Source organism: Cervus canadensis, chromosome 2 (assembly GCF_019320065.1).
Source record: "Cervus canadensis isolate Bull #8, Minnesota chromosome 2, ASM1932006v1, whole genome shotgun sequence".
In the NCBI taxonomy this organism is placed as follows: Eukaryota; Metazoa; Chordata; class Mammalia; order Artiodactyla; family Cervidae; genus Cervus; species Cervus canadensis.
In genome coordinates, this window is record NC_057387.1 from 15,367,611 (window position 1) to 15,380,236 (window position 12,626).

Sequence of the window (12,626 nt, forward strand, 5' to 3'; positions counted from 1 at the left end):
CACTCCCTAAAATCTGCTACAGATCTGAAGGAAATGAAGTTTTGCAATGATTCTTTCCAGGCACCACTGTGAAATTTTTGAGGGAGGGCGAGGGAATCCCCTCAACGGCAGCACATTAAGGTCAGAGTTCTTAAAGGGCGAAGATTCCGTTTTTATTCCACTGCCTTCGGGGCCTGCTAGAGAAGGCCCAGTTGGTACAGTAATATTTATTCACCAAGCTGGTCATCGACGAGACTGAGGACATCCTAGACGGAGCAAGAATGGGCAGAGGCTGAAGGTAGAGGTTTTCTTTTTATATATACAAGACACATTAATCCATTAAATTTGAGGACACAGTACAAAAAAAAAAAACCACTTCAACTAATTCATCTGACAATGCTGTTCATATTCATGACGCCATTTTTTGTTGTTGTTGTTTTGTTTCCTAATAATAAAGGAGGAGACTCAGGGCTGTTGGGCTGATATATATTTGGGGGTCCCCCCTCCCCACCTCACCCACACACCACCAGGGTGAACAGGAGGAGGAGAAGAGAGGGCAGGGCCCACAGCAAAGTTTCATAATCTTGAATGCAAGGGAGGAGGAAGAGAGGAAAGGAAGAAAAAAAAAAAGGAGAAAATACAAATCCTATAATACATACAACAGAGTGGGGATGGTATGGGAATGGGACAGACGTGAAGCTGAGGCATGGGGTGGGCCGCTGGGGGTGGGGGGTAGCGGAACCCCCCACATTCTTTTCTCTCTTTGATGCTGTTTCCATAGTTGCCAGGCTGAGAAGCCCTCTCAGAAGATGGGACCGGGAGAAGAGGATCGGGGCCTCAGTTGGCCCCCCAGCTGTAGCTGTTGTAGGCAGACTTGTTGGTCTGGGGCTTCTGCGGGATGGAGCTGGTCTGGCTACGTTGCCCGCTGCCCGTCTGCAGGGGAATGGGAGGGTGAATGGGGAGGAAAAAGATGTCGAGTTAGTGGGACAAATTTATGACATCTTCAAGTGGAGATTTAGAAACTGTTTTACTCTCCCATTCCCCTGGCTTAGAAACTACTCTGAAGCTTGCTTCTCAACCATCAGAAATTTGGTTTATACGGCAGTTAAAAGCACCTCTGACAAGTAAAAAAGCACCTATAAACTTTAAATAAGGGAAAGATGAAAAGAGGGCAGGATACTTTTGGAGGCAAGATAGTGAATCAGTTCTACTCATTTTCAATTCCACCTCCCCCCACCCCTCAAACCCATCCTCTCCTGTTCCCCGAAGGCTAACTCTCTAGAGAGAATTATGGCCTCTTGGAGATGGGTAATCACAAGGTGATTTCACTTTCACTGATCCCTATAAATGCCTCAATTTGGGTATCTGTAGTTGAGAGCAAGGAAGTCCTTACTGTAGCTTCCCAAGCCACCTATGAGGAAGGGGGAGAGGTCACTTGCACCACCCCAGGGCTCCCCAGCCCTATCACACATCACATCTGTGAGCCTATTTCAGGGAAGATAAGAGTCTGAGGCCCCAGGCTCCAGATGCTGCTCCAAGAATCCTTTCCATTCCAGTAACCAAGTGTTTCAAAAGTCAGGGAAGGGTAGAAAGAAAAAGAGCAGTGAGGAGGGGAGGACGAGAGAGGAACGGGAGGCCAGAGAGCTCAGCAAGGTGTGTGTGTTCGTGTATCCCGCCTTGTGACCGTGCAATCTCTTCTCTTCACGTTCCCTGAGACTGTGGAGGTGAAATGGGGACTGAAAAGGAGTGGGTTCAAGCATATCATCATTCAGTTTCATTACCTGCTCCTCCTGCTGGCGCTGGCAACAGAGAATCATCTGCAAATATGGTAGCTGAGGCAGAACCAGGATATATGGAAAATAAAGGGACAAACTTTGACAATAGAACTCCACCATTAGAAGGGAAAGCTACAATGTCAGGGAAGGGGGAAGGCTGGGAGAGGTTAAGAGGGGAGGTGTGAGCCAGGTCTGATGGGATGAGGACAACTGTGCTATGGGAGGAGGTGGAGGAGAAAGGCACCAAAGGAATCAGGGAAAAAAGGTTGCAATCTGGCCCCTCTCTGACATATCCTTTGCTGGCCCCTCGTGTTATGTGCGCTGTGTCTGTATGTGCTGTGTGCCCATGGCTGGCGCTGGGGAGGATTGGGTGAAGTTGGTGGTGAGGAAGGGTAAGAAAAGGAAAGGGGAGGTAGTTTTAGGGATAGGAAGGAAGAGGAAGGGAAAGGAAAGAGGGGGAAGGGCTATTACCTGGCCATCCTGCTGCAGGTGATGGTGAAGGATCTGGGAATGCGGCTGCTGATGGGGAGTCAGGATGTGCATAAAGGGGGCAGGTGGGTAGGCAGCAGCTGTGGCCGGATTGATGGGCCCCCCACTTCCTAGGGCTGAAGGCAAGTTGAAGGAGGCAGCAGGAGTACCGGAATGAAAACCTTGTTTCTCAAAGGACTGCTATCCAGAAGAATAGGAGGAGAGAGAGAAAAAGGATCAGCAAACTATTCCTTGGAATTTCTGAATCTAAGATCCCCCACCCTGATAGAGCAGCATGGTGTCACAGGAATGCTGCACTTGAAGTCAGATATTCAGGTCTCTGCCTCAGTTCTAGTCTTTAATAGCTGTGTGATCCTGAGAAAACTATTCAGTCTGTCAGCCTGTTTTCTCTTACATGAATCAGGGATGCTATTAACCTCTCAGTTGTAAGGACCAAATAAGAGGACAGATGTGTGAGAGCACTTTGTGAAATCTGACATCATTCATGAACACAGGGAAATCTGTTGACTACTATTAGCACTATTAGCACTACCTCTGGAGTTGGGTAAAAATTAGAACTTGTTGGATATTTTTTTTAAAAAATGAATACACACTGAGGTATCTTAAGTGTTAATGGTCTTGGTCATGAAGCACTCCACCACAACTCCTAATACTTTACCTGGAACTTTTAATTATTTATGGTGTGCGTGTGGGAGCAACACAATACTAATCTGTGCATAATTTGGATGCCTCCTTGCTTTAATTACTGGGCTGTGTTGTATCCTTTCCCACTCTGTTATAGACTTAGAAAGAATGGGAAGAACTAGTTTCCTTCCATTCTGTATCTATTCTCTGAGAAACTTATGAAAAGGTTGGGAGTAAGTAAAGGGCCAGGAAAACTTGCACAGTAAACGACATGACATCACAACAATTTACCACACTTCATCTTCCTGTAACATTTTTCTTTTTTCCAAGAGGGCTAAATTTAAACTTTAAGAACTCACTCACTTTCTAGTAGGATGGGTTTCCTGATACCTCTCTTAAGGAGATTGTTCTTGTTCCCTGTATTTCCCCGCCCTTTGGCCACATGGCTTGTGGGATCATAGTTCCCCGACCAGGGATTGAAGCCGAGCCCATGGCAATGAAAGTGCCAAGTCCTAACCACCAGACAGCAAGGGAATTCCCATGTTCAGTGTTCTTCTGTCACTGCAACTCCCCCTCCCTGATATCCACCTCTCTCTCCACTTCTGCCCAGAGCCAGGCACCTACCTGGGTTTTGGAGTACACAGAACCCGAGATATCTGGCACGCCTGTATTACTGGAGGTGACTGACACACCTGGGGGAGGAGGAAACAGACAGGAGGGTTAGCTCAGCTGACTGTCTGGCCCCATCCCTGGGAAATGATGATGCTTTTCTAGCTATAGCACTGCAAGGGAATTTTGGTCTGTTTTTCCAACTTCATGTCAGTCCTGAGGAATAAGAGCTCATGACACAAGAAGGTTCCCTAAGGAGTTCTCTTGCCCTTTCCCGATATATACCGTTTATGTGAGAGTGAGGTGTGTTGTTTTTGGGAGCACCAGGGAATATAGCCAAACTTCACTAGCCTATGACTTTCAAAACACTCTCTGTGCCAAAGCCCAACAGGACTGTATTAAACTTTTCATGTCCATTTCAAATCAATCAGCCCAAACTCCACTCAGTTCTGCCGTCTTGCTGCTGAGTGGGCTCAAAATTCATGCCTCCACAGCATAAGGAAAGTACTAAAGGAGAAGTTCAGTTCAACCCCCAAGAGCACTTTCATTCTCAGAGCCTCAGTTTACTTATGCCAGCTTCCCTATTGTCTTGGTACTACTAGGCTACATACTTACAATTTAAAGAGCAAATTTCCATTTACTCAATTTAAGCCTAAGTGTGGAGAGGAGAGAGGATAGACAGGGTTAGGCTATCTCTTATAGCCTAGGTGGAACACAAAATCCAACTGTCATTCTAGTTTACAATTTCAGCTTTTCCATGAGGTAAAAGCTCCAATCCATACTGCAGCAACTTGTGTGTTTCCTATTTAAAAACTCCCTATACCACCACTATAATTTTATGGAAACCACAATGATACAATTCCCCATTTTAATCTGTACTCCTTAAACTGAAATACACATACTGTACCTCCCAGGGTATGAGGCAGTAAGAATAGGAAAAAAGCCATCAGGTAAAATAACCCAGCATCTTACTAGCGAAACTGTATGCAAATATTGAAGAAAAAGTAACTGAAATTTTACTAGGAATTTAAAGCTTGTTTTCTAAACATCTGTTTAATCTCAGAAAGTGAGATAAAACGAGACTTCAGAAAAACTTCAGTCTGGGTCTTTGGATTTTCCTCTGCTGTTAGGATCATTTTGATGAGTTTTTTAGAACTAAATTGATGGACTCACCCAACACACACACACACACACTCTCTGATGGAGTGACAAATGAGGAATCCTCCATTTACCCACAATTCAATAGCGATCTCCGTTCACACACACACACACTGATGGAGTCACAAATGAGGAATCCTCCATTTACCCACAATTCAATAACAATCTCCATTCAAACTCCAAAATCCAAATCCTCCCTAGACCAAGGCAGCCTTCAAAAGCTAAGCCCACCTTGGACAGCCACTTTAGAATCTTCCCAGTAGAAGTGGCGTTTACCCTGGAAAACCCTCCCATATCCTAAGTCCAGTTTCAGGGAGGAACAAACACAAAATAGGAAAAGAAAAGAATTACAGACACTAATGGCTCGGTGATAAAGAACCTGCCTGCCAATGCAGGAGATGTCGGTTTGATCCCTGGGTCAGGAAGACACCCAGGAAGAGGAAATGGCAACCCACGCCAGTATTCTGGGCACAGAAATCCCACGGACAGAGGAGCCTGACAGGCTACAGTCTGTGGGGTTGCAAGAGTCAGACATGACTTAGCAACTAAACAACAACAGAAACCAAGCATGAGAAAACACTTTCCCATTTTCGAAGCATCAACTCTACATTTTAATGGCGCTGGAGTAAAAGGGGACAACACAGGAACTAACCAGGTAGTTTTTTCCTTTCCTTTTTCAGCTCCCAGGTGCCCATTTGGCACATCACTGGTAACAGGCATAACTTTAGGAACAGAAATTCATTTATGAAAAAAGCTAAGCTAACGAGGAGGTTTGTGTGGAAGTGTTGAGTAAGGTGAAATGGACAGGATAAAAATAGAACATCTCTGAGGGAAACCAGAAGAGACAATAACCTTTACAGTGAAGGTTCAAACAGCTTGCCAGCACCCTTGGTCATCCCATACAGAATGGAAGAGATGGCTGTTCTCAAGTCTAGTGGTAGGAATTTAGCTCCAATGTGCCCTTAACTGGTCTCATTCTTTCTAGAGGCTGGACTGGCTCAAAAACAGCTTCTAGTCTAGAAGCCTTGATTGGGCTACTGGTTGAAACAACTGGAGATGCAGAAAAAAACAAAATAGTGTAGTAGCCCTAAATGGACTCAGTGTAAGCATTTGAGACCCTAGAAAATAATAGGCATTCATTTCCCTACCTACTATTCATCAATTAGAAATCTCAGACTACAGAGTTTTTTTGCTTTCCTTCCAACAGTCAACATCCCCTGGTTAATCCACACTCCCAAGCAGTGATGATCACACAAACACAATGTGGATGGCGGGGAGGAGAAACAAGAAATCTCTCCCAGCATGGCAACCCCTGAGAAAGCTGGGCACACTCAAAAGACAAAATTACTTCAGAGGGCTGGGAACAAATACAAAGAAGGTCAAATATCTGGGTTTCCAATTAACCAAGAACGGAGTTCTCAGTATCCAAGTTAACTCTACGAATGAAGGGCATTAGGAGGGGGTGAGAATTTCCGTAAAGGAGATGTCTAGCGAAACCTCTCCCACACATCCTTAGCTACACCCAACAAGTGCGAATTGACTAATAATCCACAATCCCTAAAAAGCCATCAAGGGACTATAAGAATAATGTTCCAGGCTAGAAGAGTTTCCATAGCCCGAGTCATCAACTAGCTGGTCACTCAAGAGTTTATCAGATCTCAGCCAGCCATGTGGCCTCTGGGAACCAGACGTGGGTACTAAACCTGGAAGATACTTTCATAACAACCGTCCTGAACACCATCTCTTTAGCCTTTTACAATGACATGACACTCATTTTTCTGTCCTTTCCTCTCTGCTTATGTCAGAGACAAGGGGAAGATCTAAACTGAAAAGTGAAGAGCTATAAGCAGCATGGAGAATGGGGAATTTTCTACAAATAGCTTTCTTTACCAACCAATCAACAGGCTGAGAACTAAGGCCACTTCCCCTCCCCCACCTTAACAGAGTCACCATACTGAAAAGTTAATGGTTCTTTGACTATGGCCACCCTCCACCCACAGCACAACATTGGCTCCTAGAGTCCAGAAAGACATGCACGGAAAGAACGCCAGAGTTAGCTAAAGAAATACCACAGTTTATTGAGGACTACAAATATTTTGTTACAAGTTGAAACTACATGCCTTCCAGAAATCAAAAGCAACAGCAGGTGTGTGCATTGATGCTTCGGAGGAGGTGCTGCACCGCTTGAATTCAAAATGGGTAAGACAGGGTCAGACACATGGGGCAGAGGGAAATGAGGCAAGGGCAAGTTCAAAAGCCCAGAAGGTATCCACAAACTCATTCCCCCAAGCCACGCAGGCCATGGCCACAGCTCAGCAGGCTCTCCTCAGTGGTCTGGTTTCTGAAACAAGACTTCAGTGCAAATCTATACACACACACAAAACACAGCCCCCAGCCTTGGGCCAAATTAGCTCTCTGCCGTCCAGAAATGCTTGTAAGGGGGTGGATATTTTCTTCCTAAAAGGAATCAAATACATAAAAATAAATGAATTTAGAGGTTGATGAGGAATGGGATGACAAGAGCCCTCTGTGGGATTGGGAACTGGGGGTCCTCAAAGGGTTGTTATAGGTTTCTGAAATCTTAGGGAAAAACTAGGATTTCCACAACCAGGTAATGCCACCTTCTTATATTACCAATCATCTACCTCTTAAAATTCTTGAATCTGGTCCAGCTAAGACCTAACCCTAAACTCCTGTAAGAGGGCCACTCTAAGACAAGAGCTTGTAAGCCTCCCTACCAAGGACTAGAGCTGACCTGCTCAGTGCGAGGGGTCCCGAGCCACAAGGAGTCTGTGTATTTAATCTCAGTGAGTTTAAATACAGGAGGTTTAATCTCAGTGAGTTATCTCAGGATTTCTTTACTTTAAATCTCAACTCACTGTAAGTCATACAACACAGTTCAAAGCTCCACCTGATTGACAGTTTCCAGACCTACTGCCCTCTCAGCTCAGTTTCCCAATTACTGAAAAACCTTGGACAATTTTAACCATCTGGAGCCCATACAAGGGTGAAGAACACAGGTGCAGCTCCATCCAAACCATCATGAAACCATAACTGAGCTAAGAATTTTAAAGAACAACCCTCAACTTCAACCCCAAGCAATGGCAACCACCTACTCTCCATACACATCTACTAGGCACTGAGAAAAGTAGAATTGTTTTATTCAAAAACTCTTACTTCCTTACTTTCCAAAAACAGACAGTAGGTGTCAGGTATGGGAGTAAAGGATAGGATAAATATCTTTTAGGTCAGCGTCCATTCAGAGGATCCCCGTATTTCCCTCCCTGCCTTCAGCTGTACAGTGGACTTTGTGAAGAAACCAGCCATACAAATGAAGGAACCCACAGGTCCAACTCTCCCTCCATTGAGCATTTGTGCCCTACTCCTTTCTTTCCACATCTTAGGCCCTCTAGATAGGGAATAAAATGAGAGGCCACATGAGGAAAGTAGTACTATAAAGAGATTTCAACCAAACCTATTACAGCGTCTTAGCTACGAACTCGTTTAACTCTTCTATTCAGTGAATGAATATATCACCTACTGTACTTACCAGTACCTTAAATGTTAACACCTGCCCCCACTGAAAAATCTCAGTAAAATCTTGCTTAGATTTGGGTGGGCCCCTTGCTTCCCACCCAAAGTGTAGGCCAGCCAACATATTCTAATAGCCAATTTGTGCCCCAGGGCATTCTCGTCCTGAGTAATAAATACATGTTCTTCTATTAAGCTCTTCTGTTGGTGCTGCTCAGACAGTAACCCAAGTCAGACAAACATGAACAATCATACCTGGAGCAGCAGCACACCCTTACCAGTCCTATTTTCTCAAGCATCAAATCTTCCTCCCTGAAACTCATTTAATAACATCCCAATGACAGCCAGGGGTCAAGGTTAGCTTACCAGTGTTGTATCCATGAGACCCATAACCACTTGGCTGTTGGAAAGGGGTGGCTGATGCATTCACACTGACATTCACACCATGCTGCTTGGAAGAGGTAGGAGCCACCTGAAGAACAAAAGGCCAGCACTACAGTGAAATGGCGGCAAAGTTACCATTTAACCTACTCCAGAGACTGGGCATTCAAGACGGCTACCCATCCTGAAGCAGGCTGTCCAGTCTGCTTAGCAAAACGGCTCAGGGAGTGAATGACAGTCTGAGGGAAGCAAAGCTATACATTGCCCCTTTAGCTAATTCTAACAACAGGGAGTCCCTCATCCCAATACCACCTATCCAGCCCCAATCCCTCTCCCAGGCCAGAAGTGGAAATTGTTCCTCCTTATTTGTTATCAAAAAGTCATCTAGCTTTGAAAGTAGCTAGGCTAGTGTCGAGGATTCTTCACTACAAGTAAAGACCAAGTCCAAGCACTTACAGGGAACACAGCAGGCCCATACTGGAAGGTGCTGGGAAGGCCAGGAACCCCTGTGTAGTATGGCAGGCTGGTGTAACTGTAGCCAGGAGGCAGCGCCGGGTTCAGGAATGTCTGCTGCGTGGTATGGTGAGTCTGCGTCTGGTTCTGTTGGGGTTGGGCCAAGGTTGTGGCTGGGGCCGGGGAGGAGGCATCCCCACGGCCGAACTTTGTGAGGTCACCTGTGAAAGGAGAGGCTCAATGTATCTGCCTCTTTTACTCCCCACATCAATGTAGAATTACCTTTTCTGGTTTCACATGATCCAGGAGAGACTTGGTTAAAGTTCAATTCTTTGAATTTTATTTTTTTGAGGCTCCATTTAGCATTGCTCAGGACACACTCTGCACAGTGCCAGTCAAGGACTAATGAGGCATGGCTGTGCAATACTGTGGCAGAGACAAGCTTCCAGAATAAAGCTCCTATATGGTTTCTCTGCCCACCTATGTTCTTTCATCTCTTCCCCACCCGACCCCCTACTTCCCCTCTCTGCTTTTCCTGCATGGGGAAAACTCCATATAGGACCTGAAAAACAGTGACAGTCAATAAGGACAACAGGTCAGGCCTGTGGCCTGGCAAGGCAATAAGACTGCCATGTAAATAGGGAACAGGAGTAGAGATGAGCAAAGGAAGGTCAGTTCAACCTCTATACTTACTCTAAATCTACTGACCCTAATTCATGACATCCATTTTGTATAATATTTCTGTCAAAGATCTTAAGGTGAAAACTGGATCTACTAATCAGGTTTCTGCCACCAATACCAACACAGCTTCCCTTTATTCAGCCTCATCCCAATCCTACCAGAATAAGGGTTGCTGGCCAGGCTACCATCCCTCCCAGTCAGTGGAGTGGTGGGTGTGGGAAATGGGATGCTGTAGTAATCCTGAAAGACAGAAATAAAAGAGACTCAGTGCCACCCATTATTGGCATGACACATTGTACAAGGTGAGAAGCAAGAGAATGTTGGAGAACTGCAGTTTATCCAGCCATTAATGAGCTGGCAAGAGCTAGCACAAACTCCATATTACTCTTGCATACACTGTCCCCCCTGCCTGGCCATGGAGATAGTCAGGCAAGGTCTACAAGTATGCCCACCAGGAAAACGCTTCAAGTCCATCAGTACCAATAATATTTTAGATAAATTTTAAACCTCTAGATATAATCCTTAATAGTCTACCACTATGAAGATAATACATCTTCCTTCTAGAATTCATCAAAGTGTTTGAGACATAAAGAAAGCTTAAAATATGTTTAATTCAAAGATGCCACAACTTTTTTTTTTAAAGTAACCTTCTATTAGAACCACTCTCTAAGTACATTCTAATAGGTTGAGAAAAAGCCAAGTCTGTGACTTATCAAGTAAACATCTGGAATAATTCAAACATTAAGATCACTTTCTTTCTCTAAGCTCTACATCCATATACTCACCAATGGAAATCTTGTCTGAAGCATCTGCAAGTCATCATAACCATATACCTGTGGCTGAAAGATAAAAACACGTTAACAGTATTAATGGGAACTGGTCATGATGGTAGCAAACCAAGGAGCTAAAAGACAAGATAAATCAACAGAACTTTCATCTTCATTCATGAGAAAAAAAGAGGACACAGATTATTTCCTTCATTTTCTTTAAGAAATGAAATGCGAAGAGATTACATGATTCATGAAAGGCCTTGAAGTTTTCCTTGAGCTACATACTGATTCAACTAGGCTGTCCTCTGGGTAGCAGTGGGGTACATAAGTCACACATGAAAAGTTAACTTTATTTTGCCAGTCTTTTTCTCCATTAGCCTTCAAAATATGGCTTGAAATTCCTCTCTCTCAGAAAGGATTCACATTTTACTCTATTATTTAACCGCTGGATACTAAGGTAGTGTGTTAACTATTTAAAAAGTGCCACTGGGTATTTAATTTGTATGATAATCTAAACTCTCTGAAGGCAAAAACAGGTGTTTTGATTTTTTTTTTGGGGGGGGGGAGTATTTACAATGCTGTGTGAGTTACAGGTGAGTAGGTTCTCATATATCCACTCTTGTTTTTTTGATCCTTTTTCCATATAGGCCACTGGAGTACAGAGCTGAGTTACCTGTGCTGCACAGCAGGTTCTTATTAGTTACCCGTTTTACACACAGTAGTATGTACATGTCAGTCCCAACCTCCCCATTTATCTCTTCCCCTCCTGTATCCCCTGGTAATCATAAGTTCAAAAAACAGGTATTTAAAAAAAATGTTTCTAAATAAATATCCTTCATCTTAATAAGCACTGAATACATAAAACACAGCAAGACAAAAGGCTACTCCTGTTATTCACCTATTCTCAGAGAACCACAGACTAACTCAGGGAACTCTACTCTCATAGGTCAGAGCCAGCATAGACCCCCAGGATTAGGAATCAATCCAACTAGAGAAAATAATTTTCTAGGAAACTGAGGGATTCACTAACACAACAGACAAGTTCACAGTGACACTCTAGCCTCTGGCTTCTGAGGCCCAGTAATTCTTTCACACAGAGAAAATACACAATAGAGGACCTGGTCTAGGTTGAGCCCTTCCTCTTAAAAAAAATTATTTCCCCCCCAAACTACAAAGATTAAAGACTACACATGACAACCGCTCATTAATTATGTATAGTCTTCCACCTGAAGTCACAGCAATAAAGACTAGGCATACCACCTTCCTCTTTTGGAAAAGATCATTCAGTCTCACTTACCGGGTAGGCATGTAACAGCCCTGGAGCCATAATATATGGATTAGGCAACAATGGCGGGACCCCAGGAGGGAGGTTGGGAGGAGCTTTTCCTAAAAGAGAAATTATATTTTTATCCTGTCACACCACTACTTTGCTCCTCCATCCCAAAGGAAGGTAATTGAACTTCTACACAGGGTTACCTGAAGTCGTAGCAACTGAGCTTCGAGTGGAGGCTGTGACGGTAGAGTTGCTGCCTAGGCTGAGGCCCAAGCTACTGCCACTACTGAGACTGGAGGAGACACTGACCACTGGGGGAGGAGCAGAGACGGTGCTGGATGCGGTGGAGAAAGTGCTGGAGGAAGAATGGAGATTCGCCTCACTCTCCACGCTCGTGTGCTTCAAAATGGCAGTGCAGTGGAAAAGAGGAGGAGGAGACAGTGATTAGTGTAACAGGTCAGGAAAGACATTCCCTTCTGTTGATTCTGTCACACCAACTTCCCAATTAAAGAGGCTGAGGCAGGGTACTGGGCATCCTCTGCCAAAATAACTAGAATAAATGATTAAATACTCTCCAGCTACACATTCACCAAGATTTATCTGGTAAAGATGGTTAGCAATGGGTCCACTGCACATTATCACCCTGTTCAAAAAGCAGCAGAGCGAGTAGGGACAAACTCCCTAGAAACCAATACTGACTGCCCAAGGAGACAAAAGATAAGTTAGGTCTGAAAAATACATCATAGCCTCCTCGACTACTATTCTTCACTAGGCTAACACAACAGACAAGTTCAGAGGCTAGAAAAAAGTACAAGTTCTAATGCATTTAAACCTGAAATAGTATACTAGAGGAAAGAGAAAATCCTAAGAAAGCCTCAGCCCTCATTACCTGGTCCCAGGCTT

The 12,626-nt window shown here is 44.2% G+C and overlaps 1 protein-coding gene and 1 non-coding gene across 39 annotated transcripts in view; both read right to left on the reverse strand.

Annotated features, from left to right (window-relative positions):
• Positions 1-115: 115 nt before the first annotated feature.
• UBAP2L (ubiquitin associated protein 2 like) overlaps positions 116-12,626 on the reverse strand; it is a 43,549-nt gene continuing 31,038 nt past the window's right edge. For 9 of the 38 annotated variants that reach the window (XM_043455460.1, XM_043455446.1, XM_043455555.1 and 6 more), the window contains 10 exons: positions 11,927-12,122; positions 11,748-11,836; positions 10,466-10,519; positions 9,839-9,920; positions 9,003-9,220; positions 8,532-8,637; positions 3,492-3,559; positions 2,226-2,423; positions 1,761-1,811; positions 279-912 (listed from right to left, as the gene is read on the reverse strand). In XM_043455460.1, the coding sequence (XP_043311395.1) occupies positions 817-912; positions 1,761-1,811; positions 2,226-2,423; positions 3,492-3,559; positions 8,532-8,637; positions 9,003-9,220; positions 9,839-9,920; positions 10,466-10,519; positions 11,748-11,836; positions 11,927-12,122 (1,158 nt within the window). In that variant the 3' untranslated portion in view covers positions 279-816. Of the gene's footprint in view, positions 246-278; positions 913-1,760; positions 1,812-2,225; positions 2,424-3,491; positions 3,560-6,687; positions 7,092-8,531; positions 8,638-9,002; positions 9,221-9,838; positions 9,921-10,465; positions 10,520-11,747; positions 11,837-11,926; positions 12,123-12,626 lie in introns of those variants that run through there. The other 29 variants (XM_043455755.1, XM_043455763.1, XM_043455736.1 and 26 more) reach the window with 8 other exon arrangements.
• LOC122437519 lies at positions 9,996-10,130 on the reverse strand. Its single transcript, XR_006268331.1, has one exon. It is a non-coding gene; the product is annotated as a small nucleolar RNA SNORA58 (small nucleolar RNA).